The sequence below is a fragment of the Bos grunniens genome, chromosome 10 (assembly GCF_055505025.1).
Source record: "Bos grunniens cultivar Pamir isolate PY7600 chromosome 10, Bosgru_T2T1.0, whole genome shotgun sequence".
In the NCBI taxonomy this organism is placed as follows: Eukaryota; Metazoa; Chordata; class Mammalia; order Artiodactyla; family Bovidae; genus Bos; species Bos grunniens.
The window spans coordinates 41913676-41937022 of record NC_141174.1 but is presented as its reverse complement, the minus strand read 5'-3'; the positions used below and the strand labels follow the sequence as shown (position 1 = coordinate 41937022).

Here is a 23347-nt window from a genome sequence, read left to right as displayed (position 1 = left end):
GGGGCTGCAGTGTCCTCTGTTCTCCTGCCTGAATCTTCCAAGTTGCCCTTGGCAAGTGTCCAGGAGTCAAATCACGTAAAAGCAGTCGCCCCTCCCGTCTTCTTCCCTGTCCTGACCTAAGCCTGATCCAGACACCCATCTGCCTCTCCCTTTCCCTTGAGACCAGGCTGCAGACCACAATCTGAAAGCCACGTGCATCAAAATTAGCAAATATTTTTAAAGGCTTGAGAAAATGTTTTTAACAGAGATTTCTGAATAAGTTATAGTAAAGCTTGATGATTGCTACCACCAGACTTGAAAAGAATGTAAAGAGCAGGTGAGGCAGTCCAGTTCATTTAATATTTTGATTATTTTTGAACAGATTAATATGGTAGAAAAACATGCCATGTATACATACCATCTAGTTAAAAAAGAACTATGGGGAGATGTTTTAGTTTGTGCTGGTGAAATAAAAGCTAGAAAGTGTCTTAAATTACCTAGAAATTAAAGACTTAGCTCAGTAATGTTTAAAAAAATTAAAATAGGGAGAAGATCTAGTGTGATTGTTTTCTTTCTTTCTTCCTTTAAATATATAAATTGGCAAGAACATAAGAGCATTTCTCTCAAAGAGGTCTTTCTTTTCTGAAGTATATTTCCTAGTACTTTTAAAAGAATCAATTTGGCTGTAAAATTTCACCCCCCATAATCGATCAGTTGCAATTAATAGCTGGTACTAACTGGTATTTTGGCTCATGAATTCTTGTGCGCTGGGGCAAGAAGGAAAGTTAAAACTATTTGGGCCTTCCAAAAAAACCTACAAGTTACTTTTTTTCTTTAAAATTTAAAATTATAGTAAAATTGATTCTTTTTTCATTTGATGTCTGGTTTTATAGATTTTTAACCCATGTGTGGATTGAAACAGAATAGTCTCATCACCCTAAAAGACTCCTCTGCACTATCCGCTTGTAGTTATACCCATCCCTCACTTAAAGGGCCAGTGTACCTAAAAGCAGTAAAAGTTGAATTCCTTTCTTCTCTGGATATTCTTTAGTTTTTTTATTTAGATTTATATAAGTCCTTTACAAAGCCTAGTAGCCTTCATAAGCCAGTCAGAATAGAACTCCTTTACATTTATGAGACTTTAATTTTTTCATATCCTCCAGAATTAGACAAAGATATGTATTTACACACCAGTGTACTTTCCTAGGAATTGTTTCACATTCACACAATGGGAGAATCTTACTAACTTGAGCAAGCTAGGGAACTGTTAGGGTAGTCCTTCTCCACAGAACATGAGTCATTTTCCTTGCAGTTGGTCTTCAGGTCAAGAGCTTTGCTTGGATACAAAATGTATATGACAGGCAGTGCTGTGAGTCCCCAGTTGTATTTCTCTTTTTCATATGTCATCTTTCTGAAACACTCGTTGAGTCAGGCTGCAGGTTAAGTACAAGTTCAATTCCAGCCTTTAAAGCTTCTATTAACAGATGTTAACCTGGCTTGTTCATATACACAGGTACCTTCCAACCGGGTAGTAATCAACAAAGGCTATGAATCTGTGAGTTTCCCTGGTGGTTCAGACAGTAAAGAATCTGCCTGCAATGTGGCAGACCTGGGTTTGATCCCTGGGTTCAGAAGATCCCCTGGAGAAGGAAATGGCAGCTCACTCCAGTATTCTTGCCCAGAGAATTCCACAGACAGGAGGGCTACAGTTCCTGGGGTTGCAAGGAGTTGCACACGACTGAGTGACTAACACACAGATACACATGAATCTGTAGACAAGGAAAAGATGATCGATGCTGCCATGCATAATAATGCCATTCCTACACAGAAGCTAAGGCTTGCTTATACAGTTGTAATCCATGTTAAATCAGTCCTTAGTTAGATTTTTTTGACTGTCAGAGGCATGTAAAACAAGATTCAACATTTTAAAACTATCCAAGTATTCCTTCCCTTGAATGATAAAACTTTTAAAATTAAATATTCCCATAGTATGTTCAAATGACAGATTCCTGTGAGCAATAAATTTGCTTTTCTTCTGTAGAGTTGGAAGCAAGTTTTTCCTCACTGTGGTGGATTGCAGAAATGGCTACACTTTTTTCCTATCCCTGAATGTGGGTCTCTTTGCAGTGTGGCTTTGTAGCTGTTCTCAGTTATAGATAGTCTGTTTCTCTTCCCTTGAATCTGGCCTTGGCCAAATGACTTACTTTGGCTAATGGGATATTAGTAAAAAATTATGTAAAAAGACATTTATAAAGCATTTATGTGTTGGTCCTTGGAAGCTTGATACTCTTATGAACCCTTTATCCAAGCACCATGTGAAGGATCTGAAATAACCTGCTCGATGATGAGACATGTGACCAAGTCACTGTGTCATCCTGGTGACATTGAAAAAACCACCAGGCATGTGAGTGTTGCCATCTTAGACCATTGTAGCCCCAGGTGTCTGCAGAGATCAGCTGAGTAGGCTCAGGCCATCACCACCACCCAGCTGATGCACAGAATCATGGGAAATAATAGACATTTGTTGTTGTCTCTGTATTGTCTGGTTTATTATGTAGTTAAGCTAATATATTCACACATATAGACACACAGAAAATTAGTAGCAATTTTCTTTTTTCTGTCCAAGGAAATGCAAATACATATAGAAACAACTCCTAAAGGAAAGGCACACACAGATAAGACAATTTGGGGACTTCTTCTACAGTCAAAACAAAACTAACAGTGATATATGGTCTACGATGTGACAACGGACAATTTTCCCGACCATGTGGATGAGACTGTCCTATAGTCCTAGTACAACTGCAGTCCCCATGATGGGACTGAAGAAATGAGTCCCTCAGTCCCTAGGAGGTTTTCCAAAACCATGTAACACTCAGCACACATAGATAACATCTTCTTGGCGTGTACCAGTGGTGGAAAGGACTCAGATAGCAATTAAGACAGAAATAATCAAGGTCAGCTGTGAACTCAAAAAAAATCCAGACAGCCATATAGTCACGGGTCAGAAATAATGCCGAAGAGTCAGAACAAAAGATCTGTTGCCAAGTAGCACTAGGTATGTGAGGTGTACTTCCTTGGTATTGTAGTCTGTGGTCTTCAGTGTGTTTCTTCTCATAGCATCTTGGTGGGACTTCCAGAAGACCCATTTGGAAAAACTTTCAAACAAACACTCAGAGATAATTTTGATCTCTGAGTAGAATTTTATTAGAGTTTTCAGATCAATTGTGTTTCTAGAGTAGAAAATATTATAGGAATAGTTCAAAGTATTAAATTTTAACTGACATTTGACAGTTCTTATTTGATAATGCTTTAGCTAGCTTTGGTAAAGTTTTGAATTTGATAATGAATAAAGTACTAAGCTGAATTTGTCGAAGGATGCGTAACTTTTAGAATAGAGCAGTAAGAGGCTTCCCTAGAGTTTCAGTGATTAAGATTCCATGCTTCCACTGTAGAGAGCACAGTTTTAATCCCTGATTTGAGGAACTAAGATCCCACATGCCTTGTGCCCTGCCCCTCCACCCCCCAAAAAGAATAGAGCAATAACTTTGGGCTTATCTGAGAATACAGATCTTCTCAGAAATGTAAATTTTCCTGGGCTGTGATACCTCTCATGTCCCGTGATGGCTGGACTATAAACATAAATGTCAGTTTCACTTTTAAAAAAGGATATTTGGTCTTCTGGGAGTATTTATTTATTAGATGTATTTATTGTACTAGATGCCTTTTCTTTTAATGTATCCAACTGTAAATTTCTTATCCAAATATGTGAGATGTAGGCAAGTTTTTACAAGACAACTTATTCAACTGATTGAGTTAGCATATAGGAAGTTCACTTGTCTCTGTTGCTATTGTCTATTACATGCATATAACTATTATTTTATAAATTTGACTTGGAGAATATTAGTGTCGTATGAGATACTTATTTGAATTTTGTTTAAAGAGACAGCTATTGGAGGAAAGAGAAGAGTATGTAAGGAAACTACAGGTGGAACTTGAAGAAAAGTACCAAGATACCCTTGTGATGGAAAAGGACAAGTGGCTGAAAGAACACGAAAGTAATATTAAACAGCAGGTTGAAAACGAGGTGATATTAGCGAAAGAACACTGGGATAAGGAACAGAAAGAGGTGTGGGTTAAAATTTCTTTCTAGTCACTATGTTTAAAAAATGTATAGTACTAACTGTTGAGAGATAGCTCTTCCTGAACTGACATTATTTTTAATAGCCAAGTACATATCCAGTATTCTTGCCTGGAGAATCCCATGAACAGAGGAGCCTGGCGGGCTGTAGTCCATGGGGTCGCAAAGAGTTGGACACGACTGAGCAACTAACACACACACACACAGACAGACATATATAATCATTCATTTTATATCTTTGAATTGGGCTATTTGCAGTTTATACCAGTTTTATTTTTTAAAACTTCCCACCCCTTAGCTCTTTAGCTTAATTCAGGAAATGTGTTTTGAGGGGTACTTTTTAATTTTTCAAATGAAACAACAATCAAATTTCAAATTTTCAAATTTCATATTGTGAAATGATTCTGATAACTCGAGACCAGTATAATTAACAAATACTTAACATACACTGTGGATTAGAAGATAGAAGTAATCATTGGGTAGGCTTGGAAGTATAAAACTTCTATTAACCTCTGTAGCAAATGAGGTTAAGAAATGCTCATAGTTTCCAAGAAAATGAAGAACCAAATTATGATCTTAAAAACTTAGTTGGAAGTGAAATAAGTTCTCAAACTTATTTAAACTGGGTTCTTTTGTCCTTGCTCTTGGCTATTAATTTGGGTTGGGGCTATCTCAAAATGGAATCGTAGACCATTGTCCTGTCTTTTGACCTTCCTACTCATCTCCCAAGCCTTCCCTCAAATTTCATCAGTCAAGTGCTGGCCCCTGAAATTCCTTCACTAGTTATTTTTTAATATAAAAATACATTCTGGAGTGTATCTAGCCATGTATCTATAAAAATACAGATGTCACAAAACAAATGTCCTATTTTTAAATTACTGCAAATTGTTTTTTAGTTGGATTTTTTTAACCAGTTATTTACTAGGTGGAGGAGTGAGACAGCTATAATGCTTTTGTGAGAATGTCAGGAAAGGATAAATCAAGTAAAGCAATACAGCCAGAAGCTGTGGTAGCCAGGGAAGTAATCTGAAAACCCTGGATACCCAGGAGGTGGGAAACAGAAAAAAGGAAAAGCAAATTTTTCTATTTCACAATTTTGCCCACTACTAATTATGTTTGGGTCCATCCTACTATACTGCTGAAAGTCATTAAGACATTCTTGCAATAATGCCCTCCTCTTGAATGCACAGCTGACTCAGTGCTGCTAAGTCACTTCAGTTGTGTCCAACTCTGTGTGACCCCATAGACGGCAGCCTACCAGGCTCCCCCGTCCCTGGGATTCTCCAGGCAAGAACACTGGAGTGGGTTGCCATTTCCTTCTCCAATGCATGAAAGTGAAAAGTGAAAGTGAAGTTGCTCAGTCGTGTCGACTCTTCACGACCCCAGGCTACTGCAGCCTACCAGGCTCCTCTGTCCATGGGATTTTCCAGGCAAGAGTACTGGAGTGGGGTGCCATTGCCTTCTCCATGACTCTGTGCAGTTTATTATAACAAACAAGATTCTAATGTGTTCAAGTAAGTCAAACTATTTTTTAAATTGTTCAGTTTTAGGTTCATTAATTATACTTAACCCATGCCTATTTTGTGGAAACTCTGATATTGATGGAAAATCATGTATTCATAGCAGAGATTTTCTTCATTTTTTTCCTTTTTAATCATACCATCATTGTAGTGGCAATGTGAAAGTTTCCATCTTGAGAGCAAGATTACCTGATCTTATACAACATACTTAAATCTCCCATGTGATTTGTGTCCCGTAGATAAAGTCAAAGAGTAACTTTCAGGATTTCTGTGAGGATATGTTCTCACTGACTACATTTCGAAACCTCACGTGATTACTGCAGCAATGTCTAGATGGTTCGCAAGCCATCTGTGGATGCTTTTTTGGCTACCTATTAACTCTAGTTTTTGCTTATTTGAATATTTTTCTCTTCATGTGATTTTTCTTCTGAAAACAGATCAAACAAGAACTGATCCAACAGCTTGAAAAGGAGTGGCAGTCTAAACTGGATCAAACTGTAAAGGCAATGAAAAAGAAGACCTCAGATTGTTGCAGCCAAACGGACCAAGAAACCACCACTGATGTTATTTCCAAGAAAGAGATGGCAATCATGACAGAAGGAAAGAAGCGAAAGATCCAGCAAAATTTAGAGCAAGCGAAGGAGACAGCCATCAAGGGGGACTTGAAGAAACTTGAGTTTGAACTGGAACTCAAATATTGTGAAAATATTGCCAAACAGGTAATAGGCAGGTTTACTATAGCAAAATTATTGGAACTGCCTAATGAAACCTATAAAGTGCTGCCACTGAACTTGTTCATAAATTTATACTTCAATATTTTCTGCACCTTAGGGTAGAGTAACAATCTTATGTTCTAAAATTTTCACTATATTTCTGTCGCAAAACTGTCGACTCTCAGTTTTTCTATATATTCTTTCAGTGTACAAAATGTTTGCTCCTCTGAGGTTGGTCTAAATATTAAGATGACTGAGGTTAATGCTGATGGTTTGACATCTGAATGAAGCACAATTTACTTATGTATCTTTCGTATCTAACTGTATGGAAAGTATTTTGCTTAAGTAGTTATAAATAAGTAAGCTTAAAGTGAATAAGATATTTAACAATATTTGTATTGAGACTTGAATCTGGAAGCCTGCCCTTTAAATGCAACTTTGTCTAAATCCTGTGGCCAAAAAGTGGTGTCATCACCTCCCCTTGGAAGCACTCAAAAAGGTAGCTCCTTTTTAACTGGGGCCTGTTACTTGCTTCCAAGAAAGGTCAGACAGAGAAAAGCATAGCTCTGTGTTAATGGAATAAAGCTGAGTTATTATTTTGTCAATATTATCTATTACAGTGATGCTTAAATTTTTTGTTCTCAGGATGTCTTTACAATTTTACAAACTGAAGACTTGAAACAGCTTTTCCTATCTTGGTTGTATATATTTTTTTACTGTATTGGAAAAAAAATGTAAGAAAACTTTAAAAAATAAGAGTCCTCATGCACATTTGCCTTTGGCTGTCAGGGAAGTGACACATTATATAGCGTGTAGCCTCTGGAGAACAGTACTATATACATGTGAAAGAATGGGAGTGAAAAAGACAAAGGAGGTCCAAATATTTTGATAATTTTGACCTCAGAAACCTGACAAGGTTTCTAGCCCTCAGAGATCCTCGGACCTTAATATAATATTATTTATTATATATTTTAAAATTTTAGATCTGTTACTTAATGTAAAGTCTTAATACCTGAAGTAAAATTTAAAAAAAAATACATACTCTGCTTTTGATAAATACTTGAAGTTCTGCCTATCTGTTAAATTGTTATACATGATTTTACAAGGGATCCTGAAAGTATGGAAGCATAGGCAAGTGTATGTAATTGTATTAAGGACATTTTCAGTCAGTTAAAAAAAAATTTTTCTCAGCTGTTTGTTTTAAACAGAGTTAATAAAGTGTTTTATTGGCAAAGAGACATATTTAAGGGTGCTGGTTTTGTATTTATATAATTAAGATCTTGTGAAGAAAAACAAAAAGCAGGATGTTATAGAAAGGAAATGTTTGCAGTAACTTATGAAGGAATATAAATTTCTGTAGGAGTTTTATCTTTTCTGCATGTTTTTAACTCCCTAGAATTTACCTATAAATTTATTTAGCATCTTAGTGACAAATTCAGCCCCTTATATCAACTCTGCTTTTGTGTATATATATGGTCATATGTATATCTTGATATTTTGAAAAAGGCAATAGGAAAGATTATTTAATAAATGATCTGTGGTAACCTGTAATGGATTTACAACCAGATCACCCTCATAATTCAAGCCTTATATTTTTGCTTGACTTGAAGTATCCCCCTTACTTTATAGTCACACATTCATCCTTGACAGCAAGGAAAATTGCCGAGTGCAAGGCTCTAAACTGTCTTGGTGCATTTGCCTGTGTGCGCATGTTGATGCGTCAGGCACGAGGACTGAGATGGTGGTGGGTGTCCTGATCGGACAGAGGCCAACACCAAGCAAGCTTCCTGTGTTTCTTCTTTTTCACCCTGAGATGAATAAAAGTTTGTTGGAAGTGGGAATTTGTATAATTTTCTATTAATGGTGGTGGTGGTGGTTTAGTCACTAAGTTGTGTCTGACTCTTTGCAACTCTATGGACTGTAGCCCACCAGGCTTCTCTGTCCATAGCATTTCCCAAGCAAGAATACTTGACTGGGTTGCCATTTCCTCCTCAAGGGATCTTCCCTACTCAAGGATTGAACCCTGATATCCTGCATTGCAGGTGGATTCTTTTTCAGGTGGATTCTTTACTGACTGAGCCACCAGGGAAGCTCTTTCTATTAATTGTAGTGGCCATTAAACATGTATAGTTTTCTGCTTCCTGGTTTGGCACTTGCATGGGCCAGTATGGAACATTTAGAACAGAAGGATTGAATTCACTGCTGGGGATAAAGGTTGGGGGGGGGACGACTTGAAATCAGTTTACTCCAGTGCAAAACAGTGTAAAATGCACAGGAAACCATAGAGGCTTCCTGCAAATGGGATCTTTCTGAAATTGTATACCTTACTTTACCTCCCTGTCTCTTGCAATTGCTCTCTTGAAGGTAGAAACAGCTGTGCAGAATGCTCGTCATCGGTGGCTGGAAGAACTGCCAGAGCTCGCAGAGTATAAAGCACTTGTAAGAGCAGAACAGAAGAAGTGGGAGGAGCTACAAGAGCAGTCAGTGGCCAAACGGGTAAGAGCTCTCCTGGGAACAACCTTCTCGAGGACCTCATCTTGGTCCCAGGGACTCCTACCTGCTCACAGCATTGTGGAAGGATTACATGCGATAGTGCCTATTAAGCATTAGCTCAGGACCCAACTAGTGGGATCTGTTCTCATCAGTATCATGTAGTTGAGGGGAAGAGAATGTGTTTCAGAGTCAATGAAACTCTCACAATCTGGGGACCTACCCATGGAACAAAATCTTTTTCTACTTTGCCGTATTTTTAGGAGAATCAGAGAGCAGTTAGCTATATATCCTTTCACACGTGTAACTGTTGTTTTATGTGCTGTGTCAGTAGTCTTATACTTTCCTTGGTAAATAATCAGCACTTCTTTCCAGAGATGTCATGTTGCTTGACTAGAAGTATCAGGTATTACAACCATTTGTATTCTCCCAACTCACTTTATTACTATAAACCAATTCTAGTCAGAATACCAATAAACTGAACTTAGTTTTGAAATTTGACACAATAATTTGAACATTTATTTGGAAAACTGAAAGGGCTAAGAAATTTAAAATATTCTGGAAAAGAAATAGTAGTCCAGCCCTAACACTTAATAGAATATATTGGAAAGCAACAATTCAGACAGTGTTGAGTCACAAAAATAGAATTCTTTTTCATTCAGTACTATACAGACTTTGAAGATAGGTCCAACCACGAATAAAAACTTAATTGTTTCAAAACATGGAATGAGGAATTATTCTATATTAAGTAGTCTTATGATAGCCAGATAGCACTTTGGAAAAATTGTTTTCCCACCCCAAACATCACAATAAACTCTAGGTTGATTCAGAAATTAAGCATTTTAAAATGAAAGTATAGGAAAATTAAAAGAAATTGAATATTTCAGATTTGCATCATAATTCGGCAGTAAAGCAACAGGCACAGTAGCAAAGACAGATAAATAGGATAAAATATGTACACCACTTAAAACATTTTTGTTTATGTAATAAAATTAAAAGAGGGGATAATAAAAATAAGGGAAGTAAGTGAATCAAATAGAACCATTATATGTGATAAGAAAAACAATACAAATTTATGAGAAACAATCTATGGATAAGTACCCCAAATATATGGACATACAGTCTTCATGAGAAGTCCAGAAATAGCAAGCTTGAGGTGCTATTTTATGCCATATGTTTGTATCCTCTCTTAACTGTAATACGCAAAATATAATAGATTGCAGTTTCAAGCATATATTGTCACAACAATTTTGGAAAATAATGTATGTAATAGACATTGTAAATGAATCATATATTGTATTCATAGTCTTATATTCCAGAAATTACTTAAGGAATAATTCAGCGTAAGTAAAAAAAAAAAATCTGTTTCAATAGTTTTCTCAAGTTATATGGTGGTACCTGGATGTTCACTATAATATTCTCTGTATTTTTTTAGTTGTTGTTCAGTTGCTAAGTTATGTCCGACTCTTTACAACCCCATGGACTGCAGCACTCCAGGCTTCCCTGTCATTCACTCTCCCAGAGTCGACTCAGACTAATGTCCATTGTGTTGATGATGCCGTCCAACCATCTCATCTTCTGTCACCCCCTTCTCCTCCTGCCATCACTCTTTCCCAGCAACAGGGTCTTTTCCAATGAGTTGCTATTTCAAAACGGAATTTAAGAGGTAGAGAGAAAGAGGAAACTCTATGATGATGTACATATGTCTCTTAGAGTTCAGAAGTTAAGGATAAGTTCCGTAAGAACACAGAGTCCTGAATGAATATATGTGAATGTAGAAATACAGAAGCAAGAGGACCGTGTGTTGCTTCTCAAACTTTGAACAGGCATGAGAATCACATGGAGGAGTTGTTAGAGCAGATTGCTGGGCTTTGCTCCTAGAGATGCTGATTTGATGGTTCTGGAATGAGTCAACGTGTTGTAAATCCTTCCTCTAAGCCAATGAGGTAGGCAAGAGCCAGTTTTTCAGCACTGGCTGAAAAGTTCTTGTAAGATTAGAGGGATCCATCAAAATCTGTGGAAATTTAAAGCCAGTTTCCAGAATCCAAAAGTAGTCAAGTTGGTTCAGTGGTTCCTCAACTTTGCCGCACATTGGAAAAACTTGAGAATCTTTAAAAAATGTTGCTCCCTGGCTCCCACCCCTAGGCTTTATGTTTTAATTGGTACAGGGTGTGGCCTGGGCATCAGTCAGGATTTTTAACAGCTCCTCAGGTGATTCTAATGTGCAGCAATGTCAGGAAGCACTAAATCAATTAATGCTGCCCAATTCTCCCGTAAAACTTTATATGAGAGGTTGTATAGTTTTGGTGAGGTTGGGCGAGTCACTCAATTTCCCTGGGACCTGACCCCTCCACCCTAGTTACCTGTTGATCATTTCCAGGCATTCACTGTGACATGCCCTGTTTTCCTCCTTGGGAAAGGAAATATGTTTCACATTGCTACTGAATTATTTTACTGGTGGTAAAAGAATTTTGCTATGAATTCCTTTGTAAGGCTCATCTTAGATAGTGGGTTCCTTTAGTAAACTTAAAGTATGATTCAAAATTTTTGACTTATATCCAACTATTTAGGAACACATTTTATTGAGTAAAGATATATAACGTGTCTAGGAATCTATATTGGAGAAGGAAATGGCAGCCCACTCCAGTGTTCTTGCCTGGAGAATCCCAGGGACGGGGGAGTGTGGTGGGCTGCCGTCTATGCGGTCGCACAGAGTTGGACACGACTGAAGTGACTTAGCATAGCAGGAATCTATATAGTTGAAGACATTTGCTATAATTGTGTAATAGCTGAGAATTAAGGAAGCTGACCCTCCATCTCCATAGCCACAGTGTATATATGGTATTATATGGTATTGGTTCATAGTGGTCACCACCATCTAGGCCAGACCAATTGTTCTTTTGCATTTGTATCCTTGTGGCTTCTCTGATTTAGTCCAGGGAATATTAGAAGTAAAAGGAACTTGAGGTTATCATCTAATCTGCTTGTTATAGAAGACAGTGTAAAACAGATGAAGAAATTTTCTAAGCCTGTGCAGCCAAGAGTAACAGTAAATACATAATATTTTCTGAGTCGTATTGTTAGCTATGCTCTGGACTAAGTGCTTTAAATGAATTACTTACTTTTGTCATTTAATCTTAAAAAATCTTAAATAATTTTTTGCTTATTTAAATAATTTAAATTAAATAAATAAATCAATTATCAGATGGGCATTGTAATTGTCTCCAGATTATAGATGAGGAAATTGAGGATCAAAAAAGTTGAGGAATGAAAAGTTGTTAATTTTAGCAGTTTATCTCTAGAGCCTATATTATATGAGGCTGCCTCTGTAGTCCAAGTCAGGATTTGAGCTAGAGCTCAGGATTTTTGTTCCCCTGTTAATTTTTGCTTGTGTTCTATTGATGCCTATGATCTACTCGTCCTGTTATTCTGTTACAAAGAAAAATTAGATTAATGAAAAAATGACTTTTCTGTTTGATATTTTATGAACTGATTTAAGCAGTAGAATTGCATTAAAATACATTATGTTTGCCAGCAAGTTATTGTTCAGGTAAGTGTTACATTCTTAAAAATAGTAAGATTTCCTTATGAGGCTGCTTTTTGCTTTACATAAAAGATGATTTATTTTTGGGCGGCTTAGATTTGAGATAGCATCTGTATTAAAATACAAATTTTTTTTTCTAAAATTAGTTTCAGATAATTATGTAATTGTATATTTTTTGGTCACTTTAAATTTCTAGTTATCCATATAGAAATGGATGTTTTATTTTTTAATTTTAATTTTAAAATTTTATTTTTGTCTTATGTAAGACAAAAATATTAGATGATTTAAAATGAGGGCAAAGATCCTCACATTGAGTGTAATTATATTTTAGGACCAGCTAATGCCTTATCTCGGAGAAGGCAATGGGACCCCACTCCAGTACTCTTGCCCGGAAAATCCCGTGGACGGAGGAGCCTGGTGGGCTGCAGTCCATGGGGTTGCTAGGAGTCGGACACGACTGAGCGATTTCACTTTCACTTTTCACTTTCATGCATTGGAGAAGGAAATGGCAACGCACTCCAGTGTTCTTGCCTGGAGAATCCCAGGGACGGTGGAGCCTGGTGGGCTGCCATCTATGGGGTTGCACAGAGTCGGACACAACTGAAGTGGCTTAGCAGCAATATCTTATCTAAATTTACTTTTTCTCTTTAATTTTGATTTTAAATCTCTTGTTTGACAAGTTCAAAGATTAAACCAAACAGTAACTTTAATTTTTTTTATTGATGAAAAGAATCATAAAAATTTTCATTATATATTGTTTTACCCTTTAGATATTGTTTGCTGTTTCTGAAGCTAAAGAGAAATGGAAAAGCGAGGTTGCAAATATGAAGAAAAATGTCACACCTGGAAAGGAAATGGAAGAGAAGATTCATTCTCTGCAGAGAGAGCTTGAGTTAAAGAATGAGGAACTCCCCGTGGTTGTCAGGGCTGAGCTGGCAAAGGCCCGGAGTGAATGGAACAAAGAAAAGCAAGAAGAAATCCACAGAATTCAAGAACAAAATGAGCAAGATTACCGGCAATTTTTAGATGACCATCGAAATAAAATTAATGAAGTGCTTGCTGCAGCTAAGGAAGATTTTATGAAGCAAAAGACTGAACTACTTCTTCAGAAGGAGACAGAATTACAGACGTGTCTAGACCAGAGCCGCAAAGAATGGACTATGCAGGAAGCCAGGCGGATCCAACTGGAAATCCATCATCATGAGGAAGACATCCTAACTGTCTTGGAGTTTCTCTTAAAGGACACACTGAAGGAGCAAGCCAGTGGTTCAGAGAGTAAGCCTCTTTTGGAACTCTTGTCGACTTGTTCTTCGAAATGGATGTCTGTGCAATATTTTGAAAAACTAAAGGCCTGCATACAGAAAACATTTCAAGATATACTCTCTTTACTTATAGAAACTGTCGACTCAGACTGGGGGAAGGTATGTTCCTGATAAGTGAAAAGAGCTATGATTCAACGTCATGTATGATTATTGAAGTTGCATTTGGTATTTCTTCCTTTCCTCATTCTCCAGTTTAATAGATGTGAGACTTGTGTTTTTACTTGTGGTTTAAAAAATCTCTAGCAAATTCAAAGGATTGCAATATTTTTTTTTTTGCCCCCAAAACTTTGCTCCTTCGTAGTGCCACAAATATGAGCAGAGCTTTTATTTTCTAGATATCTTTTTTTCCTAACAAAACAAAACAAAACCCATGCTGTTCTTTGTAAGGACCTCAGATTTCAGAAATAGAATAACTGTCATTCCTAATTTTGGGAGGCATGACAACTTTAAGAAACATGCATCGTATTAAACTAGAACCTCTAAGGAGTTTGAAAGCCTATTGCTTACCCTTGAATTTATATCTCGTGCAGGCAAAAAAACACTGAGTCCAAAGAATATTGTTATAGAAATAAACAAGTAGAGGTACGGTTTAATCACACAAAACTCTGAGGCAGAGTTTTGTTGGTATACTTTGTATGTGCATGTAGAATGGATTAGTTGTATTCTTTTCATTGTGTAAGTATTCTCGGACACCAGCTTTTAGTTTGTGTGGAAGATCTGATAAAACCAAAGTCTTGCTGCCTTATCAATAAAGACATTAGATATACATGAAAATTCCAGAATGGTATTCTAGCCATTGTGAGCAGCCAATGTTAACATTTGGTATTTGAGGTAGAAAAAAATGCCAATATTGTAAGTTTTGTCTGATTGAAAAGTTGAAACATGAGTTAAAATTCATTAAAATATTGTGATTAAAGATTTTCAAGGCCAGGATTGAGTGTTTGGTATTAATACCTACTGAAAAGAATTACAGGCTACAGAAAAGAAAATCTGAGTTCCAATCCCATACTTAGTGATATCTAGTTTATTACCTTGGGTAGTCATTAAATTATAGTTGCTCATCTGAAAAATAAAATACAAATCCCTGGTCTAATTCCTTGGATTTTGGTAGGATACAAATGACACAGCTTGGTCTTTCTGCATCTTGCATTTGAAACAATGCAGAATTGTAGATCCAAAGGAACCTGAAAGGTCAGTCTACCCCATCCCAATTCAACCCAGTTGATATTTTTATTCTTGATTTCACAAAGATGTTACTGCCTAATAGTTACTTTTAGTGTAAAATTCACTGGGCAAGACAAATTCCCTTGAATACTACTTAAAATACTTTATTGAGAATTTTTGGATAAAGTATATAATTAAGAAAAATTATTTATGGCAACTTAAAGGGTAAGACGTGATGGGAAGATCATGTTATATGCTTTCAAGTTTGCTTTCCTGAAGCAAACTTTTGTCTACTGTAAAAGTCAAGAAACTCACAACACCATTCTTCTAATGTTAACATATAATCAAACCTGGGGTCTTTTTATAGGGCTTATAGTTGTGCAGGCTTCCCAGTTGGCACAGCAGTAAAGAATCTGCCTGCCAATGCAGAAGACACAAGAGATGTGGGTTTGATCCCTGGATCAGGACGATCCCTTGGAGAAGGAAATGACAACCCACTCCAGTATTTTTGCCTGGAAAATTCCATGGACAGAGGAGTCTGGTGTGCGACACAGTCCATGGGGTCACAAAGAGTCAGACATGACTGAGTGACTGAGCACACATAGTTATGCGAGCAGGATAAGATCCTCTGTATGACTTTATGTGTCTTACACATATATGGAGACAAATTCACAGAATTTGGCTCAGAACTTAGACTTCTGCAGCTTATGTTGAGTGGGATCAGATTCCGTTCTTGGGAAAAGGGTGACTCTGAAATGTCTTATTTGGCATTTGTTACAGAAATTTGTCACAGAAGAGTAGTACTCAGCCTTCTGCTGTCTTAGAGTTAACTCTGCTCAGGACCTTGAGATAAAGCAATGATTAAAAAGCAGTGATTATAAATTTGCAATATAAGTGCCGTAAATGTGAAGAACTATGATTTATAATTAATTAAATTTGTGGTTTTTGAACTTCTCATGAAACTTAAGACTGGAAAAAAGTGATCAGTATATATAAAACAAGTCCTCATTAAAATTACTTAAATGTCAAGATTTAATTAAAAAAAATTTTTTTTCAGCTTTATTGAACTATAATTGACAAATAAAATTGTAAGATGTTTAAGGTATATATCATGGTGATTTACTATACATATACGTCGTGAAAGGATCTTCCCAGGTAGCACACTGGTAAAGCATCTGCCTACCAATGTAAGAGATGCAAGAGATTTGGGTTCGATCCCTGGGTGGATTCCACCATTTAGTTAATTAACACATCCATCACCTCACCTATTTACTGTACTTTTTTGTTGGTGAGAACAATTAAGTTTAGATTATCAAGATTTTAAATGGTGAGGTTGTAATGAATTAAAAATACAGTTTCCAATAAAATGAATGCCTTATCAAATGTTATTTATATTTATATACTACGTATATTAATATAGCAGTTCATAATGACTAAAAGAAAAGAGAAATAGCAATTGGAACACTATTTTTAAACAAATTTAAGGATGTATGGTCTTACCACCAATGTCAAGTTAAAACTAAGACAAAAAGATTGCTCCTTTTTTTGCCATCTTGGCTTTTCTCCGGTTCTGAGCAGAAATTGGAAACATTAGCTGCCTTTGGGATCATTTTTTATTACTCCTTTGGCCTCAACCTTATACAGTGTCTTGATTGCCTGGAGTTTGCAGTCTTTGTACCTATTGACCTCTGCTTCTGTTGGGCTGCATGAGTAGCTTTCCTGACCGTGATTCAAAATCAAGGCTTCCAGAATAAAGCATATATAAAGTATTGTAAGTAATTAAACAAGACAGCTTTCTCAAGATCATCTGGTCTGTTTGGTATTCACTAGTTGTCCAAAATCAAAAAATATGTTGCCTTAAAAAAATGTCCCACCATTAATGAGTTAGTAGCTGTGTTGCCAGAACAGAGACTAGAATACAGAAATGTTCAATAAATACTAGTGAGGAAATGGTCTTGTACAAGATTTTCACTTAGGTGAGCCTCAGTTTCTCTCCTTAACATTAGAATTGAACTGTCTTTCCTTGTCAACAAATGACAACATAAAGTACTTAGATACATAGCATACTATGTAAGTTTCAAAAATTTTTATTGTTACTTTCAATTCATGGAAGGCATAAGCTTAGTATTATAAATTTCTAATGAATTTGCTCCCTGTTGCAGTGAAAATGTTTTAGATTTTCAAGAACAATTCTGATTGCTCATGTCAGTCCTATGGGTTGATCACGTTAACTGTTAAAATATCTTAAAATGCAAACAATATCTCCATCTGTCCCATAGCTAGTCTACTAGTCCTCTGTTGGATAACGGTCTGATTTGGAACGTACAATCACAGGAATCTAGCTGATGGTGATGATAGTATTCACGTAAAACCTTAAGAAAAATGTTGATAGTTTAGGCCAGATTTTTTTAAGGCTGTGTTTTCTTTTTATATTTTTAATATTAGCATTTTAATAGGCATTAACTATGAAGATAATCTGTTTCAGAGAAATATGACCAAGATCTCTAAGGATCCTGCCACGGGCAGAGGAGACCCTGGAGTCCAGGCGATGCTTCCTGAGCCTACGTCTGGACACCATGCTCTGCCTTTGGCGGCCGTACAAGAAGCAGAAGCTGGTAATGGGATTCTGTTCCTACTCATCTTTGCAATATCCATAATTCCAGTTCCTGGGGGTTGCTTTGAGGATGAAAGGAAATCAAAGATGTGTACAGTTTTCATGAGTGAACAAATGGGTGATATGACTGCTACTTTATATGTATCCTCTCCCTAGGTTCGTTTTATATTAGAAGACAGGGTTGCTGTAGGCCCTCAAATTTCTTCTCTTTTCATGGTCTTCCCTCCATTCTTGAGTGACTCGTATTATAAAGGTAATAATGAAAATTTTAGTAGAGCGGTCATGTTTTCATTCCCTGGCTTTGTTGAGAAATCAGAGGCTACACCTAAGAGAATTACATAAGAGAATTGCCAAATCACTGAGACTTTTCTATTCAGGTTACTGAAGCTTATTTTAGCTATGTTTAATAGAAATCTTTCTAAAGTGTATTAAATGTTTTCTGATGTATTGGGGGTTTTCTTCAGGTGGAGGCAGTGTTTTATCTCTTCCCCTCTACCACCTGGCACATAGTGAATGGCACATAGTTTGTGTTCCTTGAATATCTGATGAATTAATAATTTATCTTAGTGACTTAGAGTTGTTAGTTTGAAAAGAATTGCACTGTGCTGCAGCCCCTTGAGTTATTCAGAGCTCACTGGGGAATCTGGGCATATACTGTCCATTTACTGGGATTTTGAACTAGGAACTGCTGTACTCCTTGTAAGTTCCAGTCCTCTTAGGACATCCACCCTTTGTAGCCTGCTCCCTCCCTCCACCTACAAACTATACATACTTTTTCTGTTTCTTGTCTGCTGTCCCCATTGTAACCTGGAAAAGAACTAAGGCTTGCCAGAGGAAATCATGTACAAAGTGAATAACCTTAGTTTCCACACTCTCAAATTCAGTAGGCATATTACCAGAGTCCTAGAGAACATCTGCTTTTTCTTTTTTTTTTTTTTTTAAAGGAACTATCCCTTTAGTGAATAACTTGTATTACAAGTTGTATTTTTACAACTTTTTGTTACTTTATTGAATACACTGAGAAAAGAAAGGAGTAAATTTTGTTTTTTTGCTATGGAGAATAGGGTTAAGTCAAGATTTTATTTGTAACAGATAATATGTGTTCATGTTGCAAAGTTCAAACGATTCAAAAATATGTAATTGAAAAATAATTCTCTGATTATCTTGAAGATTTTCATTTATTTAAAGTATATGCTCTTCAGGCTTTCTTCTTGAAGTCATCATTCATGTTCTCTGTGGACAATTTAATTTTTAAATATTAACACATAAAAAGTAAATGAAGCATGTGCAGGTACACACACACACACAGGAGATTTTTTGTCATTTTGTGTCTTTGGGTGGGAACAGTTTATTTTTATTTTTTTTCCTCAAAATCATATAATTTATTGACTATCCCTTTGTCCATGATTGAAGGATCTAAGGAAAGAAATTAATACCTTCATTAATAGACGAGGTCAAGGAGAGATATGTTCAGACTAATGAAATATTTTAATCAACTAAAGGTTATCCCATTTATGCATGAAGTCACTATAAGGGCTGCAGGGACATGTGGAGGTCTCTTGAACATGAGAACAAATATTTCTTTTTTTTTTTTTTTTTCAGTATTCATCCCACTTGCATAATATCTAAGACAGAACTATGTCATACCATATTCTTTTTTTTTTTTTCTGAAAAACTTCACAATATAATGTTGATAGTTTACCATGAAGAAATTAAGAAAAGAGAATAGTTTCTAATGTTTATCCATGTATTGACTGTTCGTAGTGCTCTTTACTCCTTCCTGTATTTCCAAGTTTTGTTTTGATATTATCATCATTCATAAAGGACTTTATCATTTTTTATAGCTCGTGCATGCTTCCTTAGCTTTCATTTCTCTGAAGGTGTTTTCACCCCCATTTCAAAAGATACTTTCAATGAATATCTATTACAGAATTGACAGCTTTAATTTTTCAGCACTTTATTTTTTTTTTTTTTTATTTGATAAATTTAACGCCTTTTATTGCCATACCTCATTTTACTGTGCTTTGCTTTAGTGAACTTTATAGATACATGTTTTTTTTTTTTTTTTTCCTTGTTAATTTTCTGTTTAGTTGATCTATCCATAAGTGTGAGTGGGGTATTAAAGTCTCCCACTATTATTGTGTTATTGTTAATTTCTCCTTTCATACTTGTTAGGATTTGTCTTACATACTGCGGTGCTCCCATGTTGGGTGGATATATATTTATAATTGTTATATCTTCTTCTTGGATTGATCCTTTGATCATTATGTAGTGACCTTCTTTGTCTCTTTTCACAGCCTTTGTTTTAAAGTCTAATTTATCTGATACGAGTATTGTGACTCCTGCTTTCTTTTGGTCCCAATTTGCATGGAAAATCTTTTTCCAGCCCTTCACTTTCAGTCTGTATGTGTCCCCTGTTTTGAGGTGGGTCTCTTGTAGACAACATATGTAGGGGTCTTGTTTTTGTATCCATTCAGCCAGTCTTTGTCTTTTGGTTGGGGCATTCAACCCATTTACGTTTAAGGTAATTACTAATAAGTATGATCCCGTTGCCATTTACTTTATTGTTTTGGGTTCGAGTTTATACACCATTTTTGTGTTTTCTGTCTAGAGAATATCCTTTAGTATTTGTTGGAGAGCTGGTTTGGTGGTGCAGAATTCTCTCAGCTTTTCCTTGTCTGAAAAGCTTTCGATTTCTCCTTCATACTTGAATGAGATCCTTGCTGGGTACAATAATCTGGGCTGTAGGTTATTTTCTTTCATCATTTTAAGTATGTCTTGCCATTCCCTCCTGGCTTGAAGAGTTTCTATTGAAAGATCAGCTGTTATCCTTATGGGAATTCCCTTGTGTGTTATTTGTTGTTTTTCCCTTGCTGCTTTTAATATTTGTTCTTTGTGTTTGATCTTTGTTAATTTGATTAATATGTGTCTTGGGGTGTTTCTCCTTGGGTTTATCCTGTTTGGGACTCTCTGGGTTTCTTGGACTTGGGTGATTATTTCCTTCCCCATTTTAGGGAAGTTTTCAACTATTATCTCCTCAAGTATTTTCTCATGGTCTTTCTTTTTGTCTTCTTCTTCTGGAACCCCTATGATTCGAATGTTGTAGCGTTTAATATTGTCCTGGAGGTCTCTGAGATTGTCCTCATTTCTTTTAATTTGTTTTTCTTTTATCCTCTCTGATTCATTTATTTCTACCATTCTATCTTCTAATTCACTAATCCTATCTTCTGCCTCTGTTATTCTACTATTTGTTGCCTCCAGAGTGTTTTTAATTTCATTTATTGCATTATTCATTATATATTGACTCTTTTTTATTTCTTCTAGGTCCTTGTTAAACCTTTCTTGCATCTTCTCAATCCTTGTCTCCAGGCTATTTATCTGTGATTCCATCTTAATTTCAAGATTTTGGATCAATTTCACTATCATTATTTGGAATTCTTTATCAGGTAGATTCCCTATCTCTTCCTCTTTTGTTTGGTTTGGTGGGCATTTATCCTGTTCCTTTATCTGCTGGGTATTCCTCTGTCTCTTCATCTTGTTTAAATTGCTGAGTTTGGGAGTCCTTTCTGTATTCTGGCAGTTTGTGGAGTTCTCTTTATTGTGGCGTTTCCTCGCTGTGTGTGGGTATGTAGAGGTGGCTTGTCAAGGTTTCCTGGTTAGGGAAGCTTGTGTCGGTGTTCTGGTGGGTGGAGCTGTATTTCTTCTCTTTGTTCAGTAGCGCTATGGGGAGGGAGGGAGGGATGCTGCAAACAAATGACACTGGCGTGCGCTCGCAGTGCCTCAGCCACACTGGGTCTGCCCCCGCTCACGGCGCGTGTAGCCTCCCTGCCCACACTTTTCAGGCTCTAGGTTGTTCCGCCGGGAACAATCCGAGGCTGGCCCTGGGTTGCATGCACCTCCCAGGTCCAAGCCGCTCAGGTTCAGGCACTCAGGTAGTCCTCAGAGGCGCAGACTCAGTTGGGGCTGCGTTTTGTGCTCTTCCCAGGTCCGAGCAGCTCAGGTGATGAGGTGTTTGGCGAGTGCCAATGCTGCGACTTATCGCCTCCCCGCCACTTGGTTATCTGGGTGTAAAACCGGCGCACCTTCTCAGGCAGATGTTGACCGTCCAGACCCCCAATAAGTTTTAGTTAGCAAAGAAGCCAGTTTTATAGATAATGTCTCTCTGGGGCTGCGATTGCCCCCTTCCGGCTCTGGCTGCCTGTCACCGGAGGGGGAAGGTTTGCAGCCGGCTACCTCTGTTTAGTCCTTTGTTCCGTGCGCGGGCTGGCGGTGTCTTAGGTTAGGGCTGGCTTTTCGCATGGTAGATATCCCACAGTCTGGTTTGCTAGCCCAAATTATTTCGCTCAGTTAGTGCTCAGGGTATTCAGGCCAGATTCTTACTCTCAGCGATGCAGCCCGCACCGCGCCTCCCTGCCCAGCCCCCGCTTGCTAATGGCGGATGCAGGCGTCTGCGCTGCTTCTCCGCTGGAGGAGTTACCGTAGGGCTCGCAATCTGCGAGTTTTAATTGTTTATTTATTTTTTCTCCCTGTTATGTTGTCCTCTGTGCTTCCAAAGCTCGGCACGGATTCGGCAGTGAGAAGGTTTCCTGGTGTTTGGAAACTTCTCTCTTTTTAAGACTCCCTTCCCGGGACGGAACTCCGTCCCTCCCTCTTTTGTCTCTTTTATTGTCTTTAATATTTTTTCCTACCTCCTTTCGAGGAGTTGGGTTGCTTTTCTGGGTGCCTGATGTCCTCTGCCGGCATTCAGAAGTTGTTTTGTGGAATTTACTCGACGTTTAAATGCTCTTTTGATGAATTTGTGGGGGAGAAAGTGTTTTCCCCGTCCTACTCCTCCGCCATCTTGGCGCCTTCCCTCTGCTTTTTCTAAGACATCAGCTGACTGCTATTTCTCTCATCGTCTGACCAGAGACCCTCTTCCCTTACCTCTAGGTTTTAGATGGTTGCAAATGTCTTTTTGCCAATTAAGAAAATACTAATTCAACAATTAGGGTAATACTATTCTAATTTGTATTTTGTTTCCTACTTTTCAATGTCATTTTATATCTGTTGTTATATTTAGAATAACTTGAAAGTTACTTCCTAATTTGTGAAATGCATAGAAATGAGTTTTAGATATCGTTTGGCTTTGGGAGATCCAGTCAATATGAAAGAAATCAGTTTTGACTTAGGACAAATCAGACTATAGAAGGATTTACATTCTTTCTTTAATCTTTTTTTTCCCTAAAAACAAACACATTAACATCAGAAAGGGTTGAATAATCCAAAACATTTACTATGTGACCAAGCCCGTCACCAGAGAGTACCGCTGTTAGTAGTGTGATTATATTCTCCTAATATTTTATCATTTTTAAAACTAATTTAAATATTAATTATGAAATAATTGATACATGCAAAAAATATGTGTAATGCACATGTAAGTTATCAACCCAACAAACAGGAACCCACTATTTGACTTAGGAGGTAGAACATCACCAGTACTGTTGAAGATGCCTGTGTTTCATCATCATTCCATCCCTGTAACTTCCCCACCAACTGAGGTAATAAATATGCTGACGTTAAAAAAAAAAAAATTTCCTTGCTTTTCTTTATGTTTTGACCAAATACAGGTATCCTCAAAAAGCTATTGCTTTGTCTTTTAACATTATAAAAATAGTTTAATACTTGTTTTAGTCTTTGTAACTTGTTTTTTTTCCCACTTAATATTGAGCTTCTAAAATTTGTCTTTGTTAATGTATATGGCTCTGGTTCATTCATTTTCATTGTTGTATAGTCTTCTGTTGTATGAATATAGTATAATTTATCTATTCTCTTGTTGATGGGCATTTGGCCTGGTTTCCAGCTTTACAAAACAGTACCTTCAGTG

General features: G+C 37.0%; 1 protein-coding gene across 15 annotated transcripts in view; it reads left to right on the top strand.

Moving 5' to 3' along the window:
* Positions 1–23347, top strand: part of CEP152 (centrosomal protein 152) — a 149876-nt gene that overhangs the window by 63646 nt on the left and 62883 nt on the right. For 7 of the 15 annotated variants that reach the window (XM_086320791.1, XM_086320792.1, XM_086320790.1 and 4 more), the window contains exons 18-22: positions 3920–4105; positions 6075–6356; positions 8715–8846; positions 13155–13805; positions 17356–17485. In XM_086320791.1, the coding sequence (XP_086176917.1) occupies positions 3920–4105; positions 6075–6356; positions 8715–8846; positions 13155–13805; positions 17356–17485 (1381 nt within the window). The remainder of the gene's footprint in view (positions 1–3919; positions 4106–6074; positions 6357–8714; positions 8847–13154; positions 13806–17355; positions 17486–23347) is intronic. The other 8 variants (XM_086320784.1, XM_086320780.1, XM_086320786.1 and 5 more) reach the window with 2 other exon arrangements.